General features: G+C 46.2%; 3 protein-coding genes across 9 annotated transcripts in view; 2 read left to right on the top strand and 1 right to left on the bottom strand.

Annotated features, from left to right (window-relative positions):
* Positions 1-503: 503 nt before the first annotated feature.
* On the top strand, positions 504-3,585 carry prop1 (PROP paired-like homeobox 1; the record flags this gene model as incomplete). The annotated part of the gene is made up of 3 exons (XM_049007782.1): positions 504-621; positions 1,828-2,057; positions 2,605-3,585. Coding segments are annotated over 3 exons (732 nt in total), but the record flags the coding sequence as incomplete, so codon positions are not given.
* Positions 3,579-6,583, bottom strand: mcfd2 (multiple coagulation factor deficiency 2, ER cargo receptor complex subunit). Of its 2 annotated transcripts, none has more exons than XM_049007295.1 (4): positions 6,332-6,583; positions 5,589-5,743; positions 5,119-5,278; positions 3,579-4,841 (listed from the first exon to the last, which is right to left on the bottom strand). In XM_049007295.1, exons 2-4 carry the CDS (start codon positions 5,726-5,728, stop codon positions 4,710-4,712), a joined length of 432 nt encoding a protein of 143 aa, XP_048863252.1. In that variant the 5' UTR covers positions 5,729-5,743; positions 6,332-6,583; the 3' UTR covers positions 3,579-4,709. The 2 variants fall into 2 exon arrangements, with proteins under 2 accessions (XP_048863252.1, XP_048863253.1); XM_049007296.1 differs by lacking the exon at positions 6,332-6,583 and adding an exon at positions 6,187-6,314.
* Positions 6,088-23,061, top strand: part of ttc7a (tetratricopeptide repeat domain 7A) — a 48,274-nt gene continuing 31,300 nt past the window's right edge. Inside the window, exons 1-9 of one of the 6 annotated variants that reach the window (XM_049007290.1) lie at positions 6,088-6,145; positions 12,418-12,581; positions 13,010-13,178; positions 16,380-16,510; positions 16,762-16,889; positions 17,515-17,593; positions 19,930-20,099; positions 21,618-21,684; positions 22,156-22,293. In XM_049007290.1, the coding sequence (XP_048863247.1) occupies positions 6,103-6,145; positions 12,418-12,581; positions 13,010-13,178; positions 16,380-16,510; positions 16,762-16,889; positions 17,515-17,593; positions 19,930-20,099; positions 21,618-21,684; positions 22,156-22,293 (1,089 nt within the window). In that variant the 5' untranslated portion in view covers positions 6,088-6,102. Of the gene's footprint in view, positions 6,146-9,325; positions 9,497-12,417; positions 12,631-13,009; positions 13,179-16,379; positions 16,511-16,761; positions 16,890-17,514; positions 17,594-19,929; positions 20,100-21,617; positions 21,685-22,155; positions 22,294-23,061 lie in introns of those variants that run through there. The other 5 variants (XM_049007288.1, XM_049007289.1, XM_049007294.1 and 2 more) reach the window with 5 other exon arrangements.

Raw genomic sequence — 23,061 nt, 5'->3', positions numbered from 1 at the left:
ATTGCCATCACTGCCGAAGAAGAGACCACTTCGGATCCCCGCTTTCATCTGAAAACACTGTCAAACCTGCAAACATGTGGTCTGCTGGCGATTTGTTGTTTCTGATTAGGAAAAAATATCTGTCCCTAATATTTTCCCCTGAAGCACTCAGATATTAATAACTCGTGTTTACAATTTGAATGGATAAAAGGTATTTATGAGCAATGAGAGCCCGTATTCCCTCCGAGCACCCTGGGCCAATTTGATAAAAGGCAATAGTCACGATGAAAAATGAAATTAATACTTTACTTTGCTTAAATTTTGCCCCCAAACATCCAGTTAATGCTATTGCTGATATATTTTTTACTTTTATAATGCTAATTTTACAAACAACATATTACTGCCAAAAACGCCCAACCCTCCCCCTTTGACGTAAGGCTCAGGTGAAAGGGGATGCTGCTGTCAAATGATGTACGATGGATCCCAGTAGGACAAAACCACAGGCAAGAGGAGTCGGCAGGTAACCAAAGAGCGCATTATTTTGGTTGCCCAAATGGCCCGAAGACCGCAGGCAGCAGGGCAGAGAAGCGACTCCTACCCCCGAACTGTACCCCGAAATAGCCGCCGTCAGCTCCAGTGCAGGTAAGTGCGCCAGTGCATTGCAATTTGTTAATGATGCACTAAGAAAACGTACGATTAGGCATCCCTGACTATGTTCAATAAAATAATTCACTGTGCAATCTATAGGCCTATTGGTCAGTGTATTGAATACACGATTGTGATTTATGTAAATGTATTATCGACCGCTTTTGCTCAACGAATAAATCGATTTAGTTATTGATGTTTGAGAGCTGATTGGACTCTCTTAATTAGAAGCTTAGTTATTTAACCTTCTCCTATAACTTAAGCCAGTGATTCCCAACCGGGGGTACGCGTACCCCTAGTGGTACGCGAGCACATTACAGGGGGTACGTGGAAAAAATTTTTATATTTAATTTCCCTGATGATGGGTAAATATTATCAGCCATTCCATTAGCTGTGCCCTGGTATAGAAAGAAAATCTATCTGGGATGTGTTGCTTAATGAATTAAATGTTCAAGTTATGGAGATTTAATAAAATGTTTTAAATTTGATAATCAGTTGTACGTTCTACTTTTATTGAATCATCAACACATTTGACAAAGGGGGTACTTGTGGTATGAGAAAATCTCTCAGGGGGTACACAATTCAAAAAAGGTTGGGAAACACTGACTTAAGCGACTGGCAAACTGAACACATAAATCATTATGCCTACTCAGTTTTTGGTATCTCTACTTTTTGTCCGATCAACGCTCATATATTTTTAATGATTTTACAATGATTTTACAAAAGAGTAGTGTGGGACTTTGACTTGCCTGCTCTCTCGCAAAAGGCAGTTAACGACTCACCCATTTTAATAAATTAGTTACTTTGTTGGCCATTGTTAGTGTTCCTCAGGCTCTGGTGTCCAGTTCTCACGATATTGAATTGAGGCGCTAAATCCCGGTGGTTATTTGGTTCCACGTTGTCTGTGGGGCGGACAAATTCTGTCTAATCCCGTGGTATCAGGTTATGAATTAACCTTTTTAAGCGAATTGCACGTGTGCTTAGTATACAAGGGATGTGACAAGAGAATTCACACCAATGGTTTATCAGTATTCATCCGGTGGACAACAGGGCCCTGTCACTTTCTGGTTGGAGGTTACTTAAGAGAAATCAGATAGAAAATGTAATTAGAAATGTATGTGTAGCCTGATTTTTCAAACCCATGCATTTATTTTTTTTGTTACACATTCACCTGATTGGGTTTGCATTTTTCATCCACTCCAGACGTTGACAGCAGCTCCCCCGAGAAACTTTCAGCGAACGACGCGGACGACGCGTTCCAGGCACACTCGACGGGACACTACGCGTCCCCTGCCCGCCGGCGCCACCGCACCACCTTCAGCCATGAACAGCTGGAGCACCTGGAAGTGGCCTTCGGCCAGAACCACTACCCCGACATCTACTGTCGTGAAGAACTAGCCCGGGTCACCAAGCTGAACGAGGCGCGCATACAGGTGGGAACCGGCTGAGCGCTAACACCGTCCTTCAATAGTAAACCCCCTGTTTCAGGAGTGGTGCTCAATGAAGTAAGGAGCGTTGTGCAAACCACATTTGTGGGTTTCAAAACCACACACAAGACATAACAGATACACATGCACAGATATTAATGTTCTTGAGACTTTATGCATATATTATACATGCAAATATGTTGCAGTTAACTTTGTTCACTGCCAGATTTACGGGATTATGGGAATGACGAGGAATGGGGGGGGGAGGGGATTAATAGATGTGATCTGATGTGGGAAGCTCGCTCATTGGCCAGATTACTCTGACTGCGAGTTTACTGCAGTTTAACGCCGTGGTGTTCACAGTCGATACATGGACGTTATTGGTTGACTGAATAATTAATTTATACATTATGCCACTTGCTTTATAGGTTTGTTTATTATTTCTTCACAAAAACTGGTTTGTATTAAAATAGCTCTTTCGCTTTTTACACGTTGTGGGAAAGAACCACAGCACGTTTTAGACGTCCGTTTCTTTTAAACCCATCTCTTATAGGTGTGGTTTCAGAATCGCCGTGCCAAGAAGAGAAAGCAGGAGCGAGCGTCCCAGAAAGCTTCTACAGCAGGGTCCTTGCCGGCCCGCGGCGGTCTGGTGGGCGGGAGGTGTCTCTCAATGAATGGGGCAGAACGACCGTACCAGTACCACCCCTCCCTGACCCACGTGCCTCGTTTCCCAGCTGTGTTGGGGTCCAGTAGCTATCCTCACCCCTCCCCCGCTGCCCAGTTTCCCTGCACCTCCGCTTCTCAGCCTCCAACCTGCCCGCATGAGGACTGGTACAATCAACTGCGCCACATGGGCGCCCCCCCTCCCAGTCTCCCCAGCCCCATGTTCTCTCTGGCCTCTATGCCTGGGCTGGATCCCGTCCCCCACTGGAGCTAAGTCTGTCTGGTGGTCTCATTGGCCGCAGGCTGGGTGTGTGTGAGCTTGGCAATGACCGAGACTGTCCGCAGAATTCCGAGCTTCTGCAGCTTCCCTCTGCTCAGTACGTCAAGGCTGTGCCCTGTTCTCTGCTTGTGAGACCTGGCTGGTATCTAAACATTCTGGCCTATGGTAGTTTATTTTACCATAGAGGTCTCTGAAAACCGCAGTACATCAGTCTTGTTGAAGCATAGAAAAACACCGATTATATACAGCATACAATGTATGACAGATTTTTTTTTATGGAATATCTGGGCAAGAGACTGAAAATGATCTTGTCTAGCTACACTTTGTTTTATTTCTCCTGTATTTTGCCATTTGTGCTTGCTAAAAATAACAGATGTATTTGACAAAATTATTTTAGAATAATTCCCCTTGTAAGTCCATACAGGACTGAAAACATTTGGTGAACAGTTCCTTTCCAGGGTGAGGAACATAGGTCACGTCAGACCAATGCGGACTGTAATATGTCCGGAACTTTTGAGGTATTTAAGCGCCATTAAAATGCAGGTGCTTTAAAAAGCACTATGAATTATGATAGATGACACAGATTATATGATAGCTGACCTTTTATTGCGACTGTGATTTACACAAAACACTGACATTTTCTACATACAATGTCACATTTCAGTTTACAGTTTATAGTTTTTTAATGTAGCCCAGTTTCACTGTGAAATCAGAAAAAAAAATAAACTACCTGAAAATATATTTACTGTAACAAACTGTTTTGGTTATACTGTAGAAAACTAATTTTTACAAATGACAATTATTCTCGAAGGCTTATTGCATGAACAGCAACATTGATATGTGTAGTTTACATCATAATTGATACTCAAATGCAACATCATGCGTCTATTTTAAAACACAGTGGTCTTGCTTTCCATGTCAAGTTAACCCAGTTATGCGACAAAGTTCGATGCACCAAGCTGACCATCTCGTTTCGCATTATCACAGCGATTGCAGAGAAACATTTTTAAAATATAAATAACTTCCCATACATTATGTCACCACCTAAATGCCAAAAACCGCCACTAAACTGTAATGGTTAGTATAGTACACTGCCATCTGGCGGCAAGAATGTGTAGCCGAGTCCTGCCGCACAGTTGACTGCGGACGGAACACGCAGCGCACACGCCGTATCTGATCGCAGGTCCTCTAACATATATCTGATCTTAGTAATACAACTTGGTGATCATAATAGTATTCGACGCTACATCGCAAACACACCGGGTTTCACGGAGTCGCATAATTATGACATGGTTACAGCAACGGTCCTAGTTAAGATCTGGATGTGCAACACGTCTTCTACATTTTCCTGCCAGTATTGTTCAGCGTATGCTAACGACTATACAGATGGTGACAATTCCTGCGATAACACAGTGTAAATGCCAACAGCCCAAAATTCACAGACTTGCTGTCGCAAAACAGTTTCATTAACACCAGTATTTCAGTAAATTGTTACAGCACTTTATTGCACAAAGACGACATGTTTGGCAGTATACTAGATTAAGTGAATGTTTCTGCTGGTATTTCAGCTAGCGCAAACCACTGAATCAGACTGCACTAGCTCCTATGAATTAACTGCAAAAATTAAGTTGCATTAACTTCCAAGATTTCAAAAATGCAAGACTGCTGTGCGTCGGAACACATTTCACCGCTCGATCGTCTCCTCCACCAACTTGTTACTCCAGCGATTTTGCAAACTCCGCATAGTCGATGTAGCCATCGTTGTTTTTATCGTCATCTCTAAGAACGTCGTCTATCAAACTGATGAGATCTTCCTCTTTCATCGGCTGACTGTTTGCTCCTCTCTCCTAAAGATTACATAAAATAGTCATTAAAATTGGATTTAAATGGCTACGGACAGAAATAAGTTAAGAGACGAAGCCAGAAGAAATCCAAATCATTTGCCGCACTTTCATCATACTACAGGAAACCCGCTTAGTTTACTGTTGCTCCCTTTCAGGTCACCTTAGTGAACCTGTAACCCAGCTGTGTATTATGCATGCATGCATGTATGTAAAGATAGCGGGGTGATATCCAGATATCCATGCAGCACGTGTACTCCTGCGCTAGAGAGGGACGCCACACCTCCTTGTGCACGTGCGAGATCGCGGTCGCCAGCTCCAATCCGTCAAGCAGGTTGTTGCCGTCGTAATCGTGCATCTTGAAGTAATGCAGCTGCAGCTCCTGAGGCGTCATGTCCGACTCTGGCTTTTCTATGACTCCCTCCAGGTGCTCCATGATATGACTAATGAAGAGAGAAGACAGGACAGGAGCCCGTTACATCAGACAAATAGGGGGGGGGAGTCATCACTAAAGCACCGATACATTATGACGGCTCAGAGGCCACTAATGGAGTCACACGGCTCTGTGGACCATGTAATACCTAGTGACATTTGGAGTTCAGGCATAAGTGAGGGAGAAACTGTGTTATAACATGCACGCCCAGCAACAGTAAGTGAACGCACGTTTCTAGTTGAACACGCTTAAAATGACATGCAACTAGAAGCCACAAATGTCAAAGTCTTTACCCAGGCCAACACATACATGATACTCACTCTTTATCCTGGACCATATTTTTGTCTAGCCGGTGACCCTCTGTGATCTCTTGGTGGGCGTGAGTTGACAATAAAAAAGCGAAGAACAGCAGAAAGCCCAGAGCTGCCCTCGGGGTTCTGCTCTCTCTCCAAAGAATCATGGTGGGGCTTCACCTCTAAGAACAAGAGCAACATTCACTTGCAATATGGAACCACACAACCATATGCATGAGTCTCTATTTTCTTGTGCAATTGATCTACGATTAAAGTTGTAAAACGTGGAGGTGCATTATATCTATTTTTGCTACAATCATTTGTTTAATCAATTGTACTTTAAATATTTTGAAAGACTTACAGAGGAGCTAGCGTGACATTCACGATAATAAGTAAATCATTCCCACATTTTAGGGAACTGCATACGTACATAAGTCAGTTGGCCAAAGTACACGGCGCACCGTTCGGGAGTAAGTATGTAAAATACATTCTAGTTTCAATCAAAGGAAATGGCACTAAATACAAATATACTGGAGAGTGAATGGGCAGCCAAAGCCTTATCAGTCGATGTCCTGGTTATCAAGGTAATAACTAAATAAGATTTCGTGTCGGCTTTCTTACTAACCAGCTAGTGCAGAATCCAGCCAAGCCACGAATGCCTAATATCCGTTCTGTTCTTTTTAAAAAATAATGTCGTACCTTTATTAGAGTGCAGTTGCCCTACAACGCAATGCTTGCTCGATGTGCTCGATCAAACCTGTCATACTCACGTGATCTGAAGAAATATAGCCGAAAGTTAGAGTTGTGAGCAACCCTGAGCGTGAAAAGAAATTCTTGCTTCTTGTTTTTTTTTCTACTCTAGACTTTGTTTGATCCTCTATGCTTTCCGTAATGACGCGCAAGTACACGACGCCTGAATTCTCATTGGATTAGATCGGTCAACGTCATGGGGTCGATGGGGGCTTCCGCGCTTTCTGTGTGAAATCCACGTCGTGATGTTTCTTCGTTGTATCGGGGGTCTGAAGTATCAGTTGGCTGTAATATCTGACTTGCGTGTTTTTCACTTAACTACAAGTTTATGTCATTGTTGGCCTTTCTAAGCACCGGAACCTCCGTTTAAATTGCTCTAGGTACATGCGTAAGCAGTTATATCAATATTTAGATACGATAGCAAGTCTGCTGAAGGTAAACGCCACACACAAGATCAGCTAACGCCCACTGACTGATTTATTTTGAGGGGTATTTTGCTATTAAACACGGCTACATACAATTTCCACATTATGACACCTATTGGAAACTCGTTTTGTGTGGTAAATTATTTGGCTGTAGAGGGGGAACGTCTTGGTAGTGAGTACGATATCAGTTAAAGAGTTGTGAAAAATATAAAAGCTTACTAAACAGACCCTTGTGGTGAATTCATATGTTTTGTTAGTTACATAGATCCCGTCAGCTATGGATACATGTTTAATTCATGTCGAAGTAACCGATGAGTAAAGTTGTATTACTACTAATATTAGACACTGAAGACCCACATCTGGCACGTTATGCGAATACTTTATGGCAATTCCCCACCTCTACACACGGTGGTGCTGCTGCGCTTGTGTCGCACTGTCAGCCCTAGTGAATGGCGCTTTAATGAATTGTACCCCGAAGCAGGAGCCTCACTAGAGATTTACGAAAGGGACGGCTAAGCTTCTAATAGGGGGATGATGGACATGCCCCACATTATTTAACCCAAGTAGTGTACTTTATTTATTTATTTATTTGGGGGGGGGGGCAAAAAACATAAACATTGTAGGGGCCTAACAACACCCCTGCCAAGAGGCTTTGGAATTTCCTGTTAAGCAAGTAATTACACAACTCATTGCACAGTTAGATCGTCCCTTGCTTAAGTCCCATTGCTTAGTTAGTGACTGTCAGGGCTAATACAACAGTGCTTTATTTATGTCGAGCCTGCATGAACCGCCCTTGCTAATGTGTTGCTCGGCACTATATAACACTATGAAAATTTGTTGATTAAAATCAGGTTTTCAGCTAAATGGGTGAACAAACGTGGCTAAAACATCGGGTATTTTTATTTAGCTATTAATCTATAAAACCAACAATGTACTAATTAGCAAATTATGCGTAGTTATACTGGGATGCCCTCTTTTTATTTAGTTTCAAAGTTGTATTTGTCACATACACAATTATACTGAGTGTGATGTGCAATGAAATGCACGGTTGCCTAGCTCCAGACTATGGGAAAAGGGGGAGCTTGCATTTCAGAGACAAGACATCACTTATTACAGATATTAGATATTAAATATCTGTGGTGTGCAAAATTGGCAGCAAGTAGGTGGAGGTAGGGCAAGAGTTCAGAAATAAATATGTTTGATTATGTGCAGATAAGTAGTCTGTTGTGTACACTGGTTTCCTGGTCCTAAACACTGTCCTCATTCAGGATCTGTATTGCCAGGGGAAAGAAGCTCTTCCTCAGCCTTTCTATGCTGGCCATCTGGCAGCGGCAGCAAATCTTCATGGCCCTGGACCTGCATCACCTGGTGTAAATGTTCAGGTGTTTGGGAAGTTCAGGTCTGATTGTGTGCTCAGCTGACTGCACACCTGTGCAGAACTTTGTGATCCTGCTGTGTGCTGTTCCTGAACCTAGCGATGATGCTCCCTGTCAGGATGCATTCGATAGTGGCTCTGTAGAAGTTCCTTCATATCGGGAGGGGCAGCCTGAAGTCCCTGAGATCTCTAAGTGGTACAGGTGTTGGCGAGTCTTCCTCAATAAGGAGTAAGTGTGCGGGTTCCAAGTCAGGTCCTCGGTTATGTGACACCAAGGTATCCAAGCTGCTCGCCCTCTCCAATAAAGCACCATCGATGTGGTGGCAGACCACCTCCTGTCTCTTCCTGAAGTCCCCAATCAGCTCCTTTTTCTTTCTTACAGGGAGGAGGAAGCTGTTGTCCTGGCACCATAGTGACAGCTTCTCCACCTCTTCTAGGAAGGCCTACTCATTGTTATTGCTGATCAGGCCTGCCACAGCTGTATTGTCTGCCAGCTTAACACTGACGTTGGAGTCTAATGTGTCCCTGCAGTCATAGGTATGCAGGAAGTTCAGCAGAGGGCTCAGTACACAGCCTTGGGGGGGGGGGGGGGGGGGGGGGGCGATGAGGTGTTACTGCCCACGCATACTACCTATGGTCTGTTCGTTAAAAAGATTTATACCCAATTACACAGGAAGCATATTAGCAGAAATAGGGCTGTAGCCGGGATTTTTAAAACATTGAGGTCAAAAGTGTTAGCCCTTTCTAGATGTGCTCCGTAATCGTTATTACAGGTGCAGAAAAAATACTGAGGACTAGACCTCAGTGTCCTCAATGGTAGGTATGGGTGTGAGTAGAAACATTGCATTGTGGGACAGTTTCTTTTTCCCGTGATGGAGGAAAGCGATAGTAATTTGTATAATTTTAGTTGCATTCCCATTGGGTTTCTTGTAAGAAATGTTTTACACCGGGAAAGTATGTGGGTGGGTGCTAAGAAATATGAAGGAAAACGCTGACTCCTGTAACGCGGGAGTTTCATTTGATACACACGGCCATTTGGTAGTAATAGCCAGTGTTTTTCATCGATCGAGATTTTAGGCTTTTGTCAAACTTAAATCGCTGAGCATTTAGAACTTTCCTGACTTTGCAACGGCCAGTTCTCCTTCGACTAAAACTGTACGGCGTCGCGCATGCTCAGTGCGAATCTCGTTGCTCAGTCCGCAGTAATTCCAGCGGTGCCGGGAGGGGGGCTCACTCTTGATGAGACTGAATCGGGATGGCAGCCAGGCTCTCGTTCTCGCAGTACCGGCTGGAGGCGGAGATCGAGCGATACCGTGCCGGCTGTCAGTGGGATAAGATCCCCGCGCTTGTGGAACAGCTGGTTTCAACTCGAATACACGAAAATGGTGAGTGGCACCCAATTCGCCGGGAACCTCCCTCTCTTTGGGGTTTTCGCTGCTGGTGAGAGACGGACACCCTCACGAGACCTCTGCAAGAGCTGAACTTTGCACTTTTCAAGTATCAAGCTTATGCAATGGCATCATGTAGATAAATCATTAAATGGGCATGGATTTCTGCATACGTATCCCACTGTTCAGGAATCAATACCAGTGCAAGCACCCCGCTCATTTACTGAGAAAAGACTGTTTTGTGAACATCTCCAAAGAAAGACTCATCCACAAGATAAGTACAACGATTCTACACACATATCCGTGATCAGATTGAATTTATTTTAAAGAGATTGCCCTTCAAAGAGATGGCAAAGTACTTCCATACTATTCACCTAACTTTCATTTGATATCTCCGTTGCTTTTTATTTTCTGCATTAATTGTCTTTAATTTATCACTCATTAAAACACATAAGAGCACCAGAACTCCGTCAGGATTATCACTGTAATCCTATAAAAACATTACCGTGAGCTTTATTTAGTATTCCAAATGTTCTCCTCTGATGTGATGAAATAAACAGATTCTCAATATGGTATTCTCAGATGTAATTGTGCATGTGCGATCGTGTTAGGAGAGCATTGTTTAATTTTCTCTATTCTGTGTGAATATCATAAGCTGGTTAGAACATTATAGCTTTCCTTGTAACAGTGTTATTATTATATTTGGAACAGGTGAGACACATTGTCCTTGTCAGTTACTCAGGTCCTTGGTACGGCACTTTCTCTGTGGGGCACAGTGCAGATTACCTTAGCAAAGCAAACATGACTAAGGTGACACTTCCGTGCACTAGACTTGGCTGACTCATTTGTCTGTTTTTTGTGTCAATATGACCCCGGGAGATCATGTGATGCCGGCACAGGCTGCGCCCTCAGCCACATTTCTCTGCTCTCTTTGTTTACACTGTCCTCCCCATCGCTGCTTTTCCTGCCGTTGCATGTCACAACTGAATGAAATTTGCTACGTGCTGAGGGGCAAGATAAGAGGCACTTAAGCGGAACTGCCGTTTGGTCGTGACCGCGCAGTTCTACGTGCTGATGTGTTGGCAGCAGATTCCCTTAATGTGGTAAAACTTAAAATATTGAGTATTGTGACAATATAATACACGCTATAGTGAACGTAGCTGAATACCGAGTCGTTAGTGGTGTCAGGAACAGACATTTCTGCAGCATTCTGAAGACTATACAATGACGTCTATTTTTTTTTCCAAATCATAATTCATGTTTTGCTGTAATTTTGTGTTTCAGAGTTTGCCTCTGGCAAAATTAATATAAACTACTAATAAATTTGTATTCTCTGTGTTTTTGTTAGTGGAGATTAATTTGGTGAAAGAAGCGAACTTTCAGTACATGGTATTAGTCTGGGGTTCACTCTGGAGAGGATGTTTGGTAACTAAATGCCACCGGCGCTACACAGTCACAAACTACTTAATTAAAAATACCCCAGATGCAATAGACCTTTTTTATTTTAAATCTATTTTGCAGTTTTCTTTTTGTCACGTTGAAGTATGTCTGTGTTCTTTGAAATTGTTTTCAACCTTGCTTCAAGCTCGCCGAAATCCTTGTGAACTGATTTAGTAGCAATAGAAATAGGCTGAATTGAATACCACTGGGCATGATTAATGTGCTGTGTATTCGCCCCATTCAGACTCACCCTCAGGTTAATTCTTTCAAGAGTTAAAGGATGAATAAATTCTCCCTTAATCTCTTGAGCCTGTTGCTCACAGGTCTGTCAAAGTGGTATTTAAATTGGCACGTTGGCACCCATACAAGTGCTGGAGCAATTGCCAAAAAAGCAGAGTCAATATGTCTGGAGCCTGTGCTTTAAGTTTACGAGTTTGTCTCCAAGTTCATTCCCCTGCGGAGGGGTAACAATGCCGTGTGTCTCTTGCACAGACAGGGCAGGGATGCGATATCGCCCACGAAGGCTTCACTGGAACCGGGTTACCATGTGCCCTTTGCTTCCTTCTGCTTGGATTTGTTTCCTTGTGTTTTATTTCTGTCCATTTTTCTATTTTGGCTCTTTCTCCAGAATTCACTGGCCACCCCCTGTTCACATATTTTGAGTCGCATGCTTTTTACATAGATTGTCCTCTAAGAGTTATTAGAAATGCCATTTATAGACCCGACTGCAGAATATTTTTCTTAACCTGGAAAGAGTCAAAGAGTTGTTGTTTTTTTCTCTTAACAAAGCAGAAAGTTTTTCCTGTGTATCGAGGTGTTGCATGTTTTAGTCAAAGGTAACGTTTATATTTTGGCGAAAGAGGACGGGAAAGCAACACTGGTCCTACACCAGTTAAAATCCTAAACCACTTTGATGTCTAAGAGGAAAATAGCCGCACTGTCATGATGCTTCCACTAGGGGGCATTGTAATTGAAGGTAAACAAAGTGGCTCAAACAACTGATGCACTCGTCCTGTCGACATCTGTCAGCTCCTTAATGAGGAATTTAATGCATAAGTCGTATAAGCCCTGATGTAAACAAAGCCTAAGAGGAATGTAAACGGAAGGCACTGATCGCATAAGCAGGCACCACAGAGGAGAAACAACCATACAGAGAGCTGAGGACGGGTGGGGAGGAAAGAGAGCCACCTCTGCATCCCAGCTTTAATCTTAAGGAAGACAAGGTGTTTACCTGGAGCAGTGTCTGTGTGAGTGGAGTCTCTTTAAGAACAGGAATGTGGCGTTGTGTGCGCCCCCCTCTCAGACTGCAAACTCGGTCGTCGTTCACTTTTGTGTGATAGTAACCAGTCCGCCCAGTTGCCCTCAGACCTGGCTTGTGTTCCGTCGCCCTGACCCAGTTTCACTTCCTGTTCCCTCCCATCTCTGTGACCCGTGCCCCGCCTGTCTATCCACAGCCCATTTGTTTTTTCCCCCCCTAGATGACTACGGCGACCTGCTACTGGCAGAATCCCTGCTGGAAGAGTGTCTACTGGAGAACATGGCCCTCCTACGCAGCTCCACACCTCTGATGGACGACAGCCTGCCCAAGCTGGCCACGGCCAAGTCTCACCTCAACAAAATCCTGAATAGGGGTCGTCTGGAGGTCAGGATCTCCCACTTCTGTGGCTGAAATTAAATGACTCTACACCAAGGTAGAAGTATGGTTTTTTAGCGATAGTCAAATGAAGCTTCATGAACCATTTGCTGTATTTTCCGGCACCACTAGATGGTGCTCTATTCAAAAAAGGGTTCAAAGCATGCCCCAAAGCAAACCAAGAACACCATCTAGTGGGGTCAAAAAATGCAGAAAATGGTTAATGAAGCTTCACTTGGCCATCACTATGTTAGGGAGCATGTCGCTTTGCAGGAGTCCACCTTTACACTTGATCATTAGTTACCCGTTGGCTTGGTCCATGTCTCAACATCTTCCCTTGTATTTCCCGCTCATGATGCCGTATTCCTTGGCCAGCCTGGTTCTGGTCGTGGTGTCAAAATCTTGACCTACTCACTTCTGCCTCAATTGCCGAATAGCCCAGGTACCTGAATGAGGCCCTACTCCTGATGGCCAAGGTGCACTACGCTCAGGGCCGTTACCGTGACGCCCAAGGCATGTGCGCCAAGGCAGTGATAGATCACTTGACACAGGATGAGCAGCCCGTCTACCACCTGCGGCTGCTGGCTGAAGCCTTCGTCATCAAAGGTACCGTGACCTTCACTCCTCTTCCACTATTTGACATGCCCACGTCACATATTTGCACCAGTGTTCCATCCAGATAGATCTTTCTTGACTGGACAGGCTGATGTTGTCTAATTTGAGCACATAACCCTAGTGCTGAAATGACTACTTTTAGCATATGGTTTAATCAAGCACTACAAATGAGGAGTGAAAAGTGGAAAGGCCCTTGTGCCCTGATTTAATTTTGAGTCACCAGATGTCCCCCTGAAATGAATAAAGTGCAAATCCATTTATATACAGTTGTTCAGCTGCTGTTGCCAGGGAAACCTTAGGTTCAACCACTACGGTTAGAGTTTGGTTCTCTTATTTCTATATAAAGCTTTCGTTTACTGGTGAGATCAAGGGGTCGGTCTCCCCGCTGTACGTGTTATTATAAGCATAAAAATACTGTGCCCTTGGATCTAAAACTGGGCCAGCCCAGAGCGTCTGCACGTTATCTGTAAATAAAGTACGGCTGTGAATATTTTCTCATCTTGTTCCGAGGCCGATCTGGAACAGGAGCTGCCCATGGTGCCAAATGCCAGAGAAGTCAATCAATTTGTTACGGGGGGAGCATGAGTGGGAAACGGGTCCAACCCTCCTGTGATGAATCCCTTGGGGATTAATGAAGAGAAGCATGTTGCTAGCAGTGTGAGAAAGCTGTCAAAACATGGAGATAAGCAAAATAAAACTGTCATGTCTTCATATTTTATGTGTGTCAAATAGAGCAGGTGCAGAGCAGCACAGAGGGCCACTGGCAGGTCTCACTCGCCCCGTGTGTCACATAGTATCAAATAAGTAATTAACTATTCTGGTAGTGATTCATTTGCACAATCATGGTCATTAATTGGAATTATTGAAATGCTTCGGCAGTTTAATAGCTGGGAATGTTGCAGGGTTGTCGTGAGAATCTGAACTGGCTCGTTAAATGTTTGGGGCAATTGATCTGATGATCAAATATCATCCCCGGTGTGAAACTGTTGGGGGTTTCACATCCTGTGTCTGTCACCCTGCAGCACAGTTTACTTCCTCCTGCCCCGTCTAATGCGGCCAGTGAGGTCTCTAATTGTGCAATATAGACGTCTGGAGTCCTGCCTAATATAGCTGCGCTTTTGTTACTCATAGTCTGGTCCATGCAACTTTGTCCAGTGGATATTTCTGTAGGGAGGCGTATGTGTCTCTCGTCTAACTGCATGATGCTAAGTGAGACCTTAAAATGTTACGGTTTGATACGTGTCACGTGTGCAAAGTGTAGGAAGCACATGCTCACGATAGGACGGCCTGGGATTTCCATGTGAATATCTGTCTATTGAGGCTGTTATGGTTCCCATTATGGTCACACAAGCCAGTGATTGAAGGGACTGGATAGCCCCAGGTCAGTGTGGCTCTCGAAAGCCTCGTGTCTCCTGCCACGAGTCAATGAAAGCCACGTTGGCTTCTGCGATTTGCATTCATTTGAATTGCGCTGTGGGTTTCCTCTGGGAAAGTCCGGTGAGGGAGATGTAGGGAAGCACGTGTTCAGGAGGTGAACATAGAGGGAGGGTCAGAAGGGCCTGTCTGGAAGATGAGGCCAAAGGGCTCTTAGCTGAAGATTCCAGGTACAGGGAGACGCGGAGGATGGCCGCCGACTCGGTGCCTGTTATGTGAAGCACTACTGATGTCACACGTTTATACTAGCAGATTAAAAGGCCGCGCCAGAAGGGTGTGTCCTTCACATTTATTAGACTAAATGTGCACTTCACACTTTCAAGGTTTAGTTTTGTCTTTGCTTATCGAAGAAATTTCTAGTAGTTTCCAAACTACTCTTTTCATTCCTTCCATTCCCCCAATGAAGTCCTTTCTCCAATCCCTATGTCACATGGCTCTGTTCACCGTTTCACCCGGAACATTCAGTCGGCGAACAGTGACATTTATGTCTTGCTGACTCGATTTTTGACAGAAGCACTTGGAATCTGTCTTTCAGAGTCACACTGCCTCCTGCCTTATGTGGTGGCTGTAGTTGAATTTAAATCTATCCATCTGCAAATCCTCCAGAACCATATATCTTAAGCTGAATCACCGTGAACCTAGATCTTGCCCCAGTATGCACATGACACCAGTCACTGACACCAAGGGCAATTTGGAGACACCAGTTGCCTGTGGGTATTACCTGGAGTCCCCGAAGTAAAACTGGGACCGTGTGCAAACTCTGTCACAATCAAACCCACAAACTGATACTCTTAGATTTTCCTTCAGTTCCTGTGACAAGGTACATATTTATGTTTGCCCTCTTGATGTATCTGGTAGGAAAACTCCTTAGATCCCAGGTAATTATGATCAGAATGCATGCAGTCTTGTTCCTGGCAGATGTAGGCTGACTTTTGCCTCAGATTAAGTTTACAGAGCACATGCCGTTCTTATTGGCCGGAGGTTAGGAGTGGCTGTATTGCAGGTCTCTTTAATGAAGAGCTGTGAGCTCATTACATTACACTCGCCGCCTGCTTGTCTATAGTCCTGCCGCCGTGCATGAGGCTTCAGTAGATTTATCTGTATTTTTATTGCCTGAAATTCTCTTCTGGTCATCTGCCAATATAGCACACTGACTGGGAGCCCAAGCCGCTGACAGGATGATGAGCAGATAGAGTGTCCACAACTCCTGTGGTGGATTTATTACTACTTACAGTTTGTTAAAATGCTACATGCAGTTGTGTTAAAGGGCCGGGTTTGTGTTCCCTGCTCTTGGGCATAGCTGTGCTCGAACGGAAGCGATTGCAGGTGAACAGGGTGAATTCCCTGACCAGGTCTTTGCCTCTGTTTGGCTGTTGGGTGTCTGTCCTCCATGTCGGAATAGGGCACATTAATATATTAGAAACAACAGCAGAGAAATAAAGACTTTGTCTCCTGCTGGTCATTACTGTTAATTTCCTCAGCAGATGCCGTCTTCTGGTGCCTCCGACAAGACAGGACGTGTTTTTGTACTTCTGAGAACGATTCATGGGTACAGTGTACAGGCCTGCAGCCCAGAGCTCTGTCAATGGCTGCATATTCACTCGATTAGTTACCTAGTGACAAACCCATATTATGGTTTTGCATGTGGAAGCTGGGACGGAGCGCTCAAGGTTGCTACCTCGGCTTATGTGACTCGTACATCGCTGCGCCCCTGCTGGACGCTGAGTGCACCGTGGCTTGTCTGTACCTTTGTGCCAGGCCTCTCCCTTGACCGCCAGGCTTTGTCGTCGGCCTCCCGAGTGCGCCTGTCTGAACGAGAGGATGAATGTCTGTCCTGCTATCTGCGGGCCTGTGACGCCGCACTGCTGTATCTGCAGGAGCTGGACAAGGTTTGTGGGATGAGGTTGGGGCTGCTGGTAAGGAGAATGTAATGCGAAAGCATTAAGGGGAAGGTGGTTTATACTGCGTCTGTGCTGTCCAAATGCTCTATGTGATTGGTTAACCTCTTCACACTCTTATGGTTTGATTGGCCAGCATGTTTATAACCCTGTTCTTACAGGCAGATTGTGTTAGTGACTCTGCTACATGATTGGCTGATGCGTTAGTAAAGCCTATGTTTGTTTTGTTTTTTGTTTGCCAGCTGATGGTAGTTGGCCAGCCTGGCAAGGGCACGAAGTACCACATTTCCTCGGGCTACCTGGAGTTTGATCTGAGCTTCTTCCAGCAGGCGGCGCTACAGAGTGCCTACCTGTCACTGTTGCATAAAGGGTGAGCGTACAACCTAGATATTTTACATTTATAGAAGGATCTTATGAGGTTTTCTGCGAGTGAAAACAGTAACTAGATTCTCTGTAAGACAGTACTCATTTGAATAATTTGTTTTTTGGTTTTGTGTTTGTGTATTTTATAGTGAGTTTTGTACTGTTTTCCTTGAATCTCTTTATTTTTACTGTCTTATCTTTTTCTTTTATCTTAATCGCGTCTTATTTTGAACTGACATTTTTAAGATAAGCTGCCTTTCATTTCACATGTGTGGTATGTTTCTCTATTTAGCCAGCAGGTGTCACTAAAGTCTAACAACCAAGCAGAGCCTGCCTCTCACTGGCCAGTGTCACCGTTACTGCTGCAGTGTGCTTGCAGCTGGTGGACGGTCCGTCTCAGAGGGTGGTCTCGCCAAGCTAGCAAGCCTTAGATAGACAGATGCTAAACTATTTTGATTCAGCATTCAATGCTTTAAAAGTATTCGCTTCCTTTGGAAAGTTGTAATCTTAGCGGACCCATGATGACATCATGCTTTTCCCTGAAGTGTCCCTTGTGTCCTGTGTCACTTTTGCCCTCCCCGTCTGCCCTGCGTCTCTGAGCCACACGTCTCTGTTCACCCCGTGTCCCTCAGTCACCTGGCCAAAGGGACCCAGCAGCTGCGCAGGGTGCTGAGGACGGTCGATTCCAGGAGCTCCCAGAGCTTCAGAAAGGTGAGGAGGCCTCTCTCCACCCCGACCCTCCCCTAACTGATAACTGCACAGGAAGTAGAGTGTGCTCACATTGGGAGACTCAGCTCACGGCTCAGGAAAGGGAAGTGGCCAGGAATAATGATTTGCGGAACGCTTTAACTTCCTCTCTGGGAATTACCTGTGGAGGATTTCCCCAGGACTGTGTGTGTGTGTGTGTGTGTGTGTGTTATGTGGGGCTCTGCATTGCTGCAGTTGGGGGAAACTGTCTGTTCTGCAGCCCTCCTGTCTTGACTCAGCAGATCTGGGGTGGCCCCCACTTGCCATGCTGTCCTGCTCACGACCACCATGCACGCGTCCAGCAGGGGCCAGGAAGGGGGAAGGACAACAACTGCAAAGTGTCGAGAGCTTCACTGCAGCAGGAACACGACACACATAGATACACACGCCCAGACACAGGTGCCAAATGAGGAACAGGACACATACACACGCATATCTCTGCCTCACAGAGAACAGTTGTGTGATGTCATCAAAGATGTCACAGATAAGTTAGCACAGACAGGATATGTGTAATACACAGACATGTTAAGCCTTCCCACAGGACACATAAGCACAGAAATAGTTGTTTGTCTGGCTTAACTGTGAATTTGAGTATGAGTTTCCCCAACTCCATGTCGCAATGCAGCTCCTGCTGGGATGAGGTTGCCTAGCAACGCTGCCTCGGTGGGAGCCACTCATCCTTATGCAAGGGCCTCTCATTGATTATTGCTGCCTCTCTCTCTGGGTGGGGGCAGGATGAAGGGGAGGGGTCGGTCTGTCATGGGGTTGAAGATGTGGCACAGAGGTCGTTTGGGAAGAGCAGAGCTGCACCAGGGGAGCTGGCAGAAGCAGCACACACACGTCACGCTCAGTGCTTGTGGGGACTTCTCATTTTTTAGGTACATCAGCAGTGTGTCTGCTCCTCCATGTCTGTGAGGGGACCTCATACACACACACACACACACACACACACACACACACACACAGACACACACACACACACACACACACACACACACACACACACACACAGTCCATGGTTTCATATCTTTGTGGGGACTCTCCATTCATTTGTACGGGCAAACCTCTAATCCCAGTTATGATGACCTTATCCCCTACCCAGCCCTAACCTTAACCATAAGTAACCAAACTAAATACAAGTCTTTTGGCATTTTTAGTTTTTTTATTGCAGGCATGGATTCTTATAAAATTGATGTTATCCTAGTGGGGACCGAAAAAATGTCCCCACAAGGTAAAAAGTTACAGGTTTTATCACATTGTGGGGAAATCTGGTCCCCACAATGTAATAATTACAAATCACGCACACAAACACACACACACAAACACACACCCAGACCGTCCTCCATCTGCTGCCTCCCCTCGATGAAGCTGAGCAGCAGGTCTCTCACGGCGTCAAGCGCAAGCCGGAGCCGATCCGCTGACCCGCCGACCCGCCGTTCCTAGCAGCTCGTCAGCGCCGCCTCTGGCCTCTCCACACTCATGGCTTCTGGGGTCATGGCTGCAGAATCTGCTTGCAGTCAGCTGCTCTGGGATGAGGAAGCACCCGCCCAAGAGGATGCTCACTGCAATGCTCACAGAGACTGCTGACTAGCTTTAAATAGACGGAAAAACAGTCAGTCAGCCAGTAATGGGTTAATACACACTCTGGTGGAGAAACCAAAAAACGCCTTTACCTGTCTGGTGAAGTTCCAGCTGAAGTCAGAGTGAAGAGCATGTTGGTATTTTTACAGCTAACTGGCCATCGTAGGGGGCTATCAGTCTATCACACAGGGGTCCATAGTGCCCCCAGCCAGCACGGAAATGGAGTGCTCTATGGCAGTGTTTCCCAATCCAGTCCTCGGAGACCCACAGCCAGTCCACGTTTTTGCTCCCTCTCAGCTCCTAGGGAACAAAAATATAATAATAATAATCGATACTTTTATTGTCCCCGTAGGGAAATTATCTTTACGCCTCCCACAACTTGCTCTTTTTTTCATAGAGGAAGTTGTCTGCGATGGGCTGCCACCCGTAGCAGCGCCCAGGGAGCTGGGAGTTAAGGGCTTTGCTCAAGGACCCACAGTCTGAGGCGGGGTTTGAACCTGCGACCTTCTGATTACAGGCACACAGGCTTAGCCCACAGAGCCACACGCTGCTCCTCCACACGCTATGGACTGTGTGGCAGGGAACTCGGGATGGAGCAAAAACGTGGACCGGCTGTGGGTCCCCGAGGACCGGATTGGGAACACCACTATATGGGATGCTCACTAGCCTGTCCCTTCCAGCTGTGTTCTAAAGGCGCCACGCCTTTGTTTGTTCCATAGGCAGCCGCGAGAAGACTGGCTGAGGTTCTTCTCAGTTCCATCAGTGAGGATGCCTACTGGGACCCCCTGTCACCCCCACCAGAGGACTGGCTGCAAAGAGAGGGGCCCATCTCCTCCAAAGAAGCCCTCCTCCCCACCTCCAGACTACCTGAGTATTACAGCAAGGACGGGTTAGCCTAAGCATCCCTTCGCTGTCCGCCACCTCTCTCTTCTCTCCTTCTAACCATTCCCTTTCCCCATGTTCTTCAGTCTTTCTCTTTTTCGTTCATTTTCCTGTCACTAGATTATGACTTCACAGTGACTCTAGGGTTTTTTAAGGTGAGGGGGATAAGACAGACCATAATTCAGGGGCCAACCTTATCATTAGCCAATGATATGTTTTGAATTTGTGAGTGATGGGAGAGGGGGCACTCCAGGGGCCAATCAGCTTTCAGCTGGGGCCAGTACCTCTGCGGCTTCACCTCTGTAGTCACGTAAGAGATGCAGAAATGTTTGCAGAAGTCTGAGAGGCCCAACCTCTCTGATAGAGTGGTCCAATCCTGACCCCTGTCCGAGAGGAGGGCGGGGTCTTTCAGAGTGGTCCAATCCTGACCTGTGTCTGAGAGGAGGGCGGGGTCTTTCAGAGTGGCCCAATCCTGGCCGGAATCACAGAGAAGGGCGGAGTCCTTCAGAGTGGCCCAATCCTGACCTGTGTCAGAGAGGAGGGCAGGTTCCTTCTGATTGGTCCTGTTCCAGCCTGGCTCAGAGATTGGGCTGCAGTCCTGTAGAGTCGTCCTATTCTTTGACCAATTTTGGACACAGAGCTGGATCCACCTTTTCTGGGACCCGAGACAATTACTTATTCTCCCTATAGCTAGAGCCAGCTATGTCTATAATATATTTATTTTTTATGACTTTGCCTGGCCATCTTCTGCTGATCAGGCCCAAAACCGAGGTGGTCATTCCTCTCTCTCTCTTCACTAGATAAATATGAACCCAAACTCATTACATCCAAAACGGCGAAGATGGACGTGACTGTTTTGCATTCTGAGATGAGTTAGCAAGTAATCACATGATGACAGACTTTCCAAAATGATGCTGGCTCGCCCGTTTACACTCAAGGTGACTTAGTTACTGGGGTTTGCGGTCAGTAGCCAATGGAGATGCAGGTTCGCTGCTGTGGGCCACTGAGTCACTGTCCACAGCCCAGCACTGCATGTGGTCAAAGCCCCCATTGGTGTCCCTGATGGGGAGGCCCTAGTGCTTGGGGGCCACTCTCACCTGCTGTCACCTCTTCACAGCAAGCACCGTCCTGGTGACTTCTTTAAGCCTGGTGCTGCCCCCGGTTAGTGAGGTTAGAGGGAGGCGCACAGCCAGGAGGATGGGTAAGACGATCAGGGTAATGAGTCATGAGGCAGAGTCTCCGTGACTCCGTGGCATGTGTGACTCTCCATGCTGCCTCTATGGGGAACCTAATTTGCAACTGGATTCATTGTCTTATTGTAATTTTGGCAGTGGGGGTTGGTCAGGAGTTGAGATTTACGACTGGGGGGGGTAAGGGCTGAAACAGGAAGAGGCAGCACGTCAGGTGTTGATACCTGAGACGATAGTGCTGCTTTATGTGTGTGTTCCTGTGTGACGAGCCGCTGAGGTCGTGTTACACGGGCGGTGGTGACCTGCGCATTACCTCACTTCCTGTCTCCCCCAAGCAGTGTCTTCTGCCCCCGGGACGTGGTGGAGGAAGCCGTGTTGCTGCTGCTGACCACAGAGTCCATGGTGAGACGCTCAGTCTGTCTCTCGCTCTCCTTCCCTCTTCTGTGCCTTTTCCAGTTACCCTTCACCCCCCCGGTGAGACGCTTTTTCAACTTCTTCTCCTCTCCTCTCTCTCCTCCTGTCTGTATCCATTTCTCCTCTCTTCACCTCTCGCCACTCTCTTGACGTTTGATGTTCTGGATGTCCGTATTCTTTACTGAAACTGGTTGTGTTTTAAATCAATCACCTTAAAAGTCTTTGCAGATTGTCCAATATTATAAAGAACAATTATCATGATCCTGCACCTTCACGGACTTTCTAAAGGAAAAACAGGATTCTGACAATGTTGCTGGTGCTTTTCAGTCGTCTTCGTAAAAGACAAGAGCTCTGTTTATTTGATAATTACCTGTCGTTCATCTGTTTATCTGTCCGTCGTAGCCCTCTGTTGGTCAGCGCGAGCTTTGCAGTGAACTAGGTCTTGACTGCCCCCTGTAGGCCAGTGGAGATGCCGTCATCAGCCTTACGACCGATCAGAAGGGGGCCCAGGAGGCCAGCCTGCAAGATGCCACCTCCCTCTATGACATGCTGACCATCGGCTTGGCCAGGAGGGGGCAGTATGCCTTGCTCTCTCAGGTGGGCCCCTGCATATGGAGAACGAGGAGAAAAAAAAGAAGGGGTTAATCAGAATGGGGTCGTGGGACGGGGAGGGCAAACAGAAGAGCGGCGTCAGTCTTCGTGGATCCACAAACGGGGGATAAGTGAAGCAGGTTTCTCCTGATGCAGCTCCGTCGTCTCGCCCTGTTGGTGAAAGCTGACCGCACTTTCTGATGTAACGATGCTTTATTGCGACGGCCATGGCCATCTAACTCTTGCTGATACTGCAGCACGGTGACAGACCGTAGCCCAAAGCCTGACCGCAGCTGTTTATATGAATGCTCCTTTTGCTCGCCCTCCCTCGCTCCCCTCTGCCTCTGTGCCGTGTTGGGCTCCTCCAAGGCTGTCTATTGGCTCACCTTTCTGCCCCCCCACCCCCACCCCCCACCCTCAGGTTGGCCGAGCTGCTCCAGGATTGCTGCTGTTTCTCTTCGCACACAGATCCAGGTGACCCAGACCCTGATCAGCAGCAGGGGGCTTTAGATTAACTCTGTCTGTCTGTCACTCACTCGCTGTCTTCGCTTCCCCTTTAATTACCCCCCTTCCACACACACTAACCCCATTCCATTCACCCAGGAGTTGAGGACATTCAGAGTGTGTTCCTGTTTGGTGTTGACTAATAACGTTATGCGTTGACCCCTAATCTGGGGCTCACCCTGTGCACACGTGTGTGTGGGAGGTGCTTGAGTTCCGCTTGGTCTGCTTGGTCTCGTGCTGATTTACAGGGATGGTAGATGCTTTACAGAT

The sequence above is a fragment of the Brienomyrus brachyistius genome, chromosome 3 (assembly GCF_023856365.1).
Source record: "Brienomyrus brachyistius isolate T26 chromosome 3, BBRACH_0.4, whole genome shotgun sequence".
NCBI lineage: Eukaryota > Metazoa > Chordata > Actinopteri > Osteoglossiformes > Mormyridae > Brienomyrus > Brienomyrus brachyistius.
This window is presented reverse-complemented; position numbering and strand designations above follow the sequence as displayed.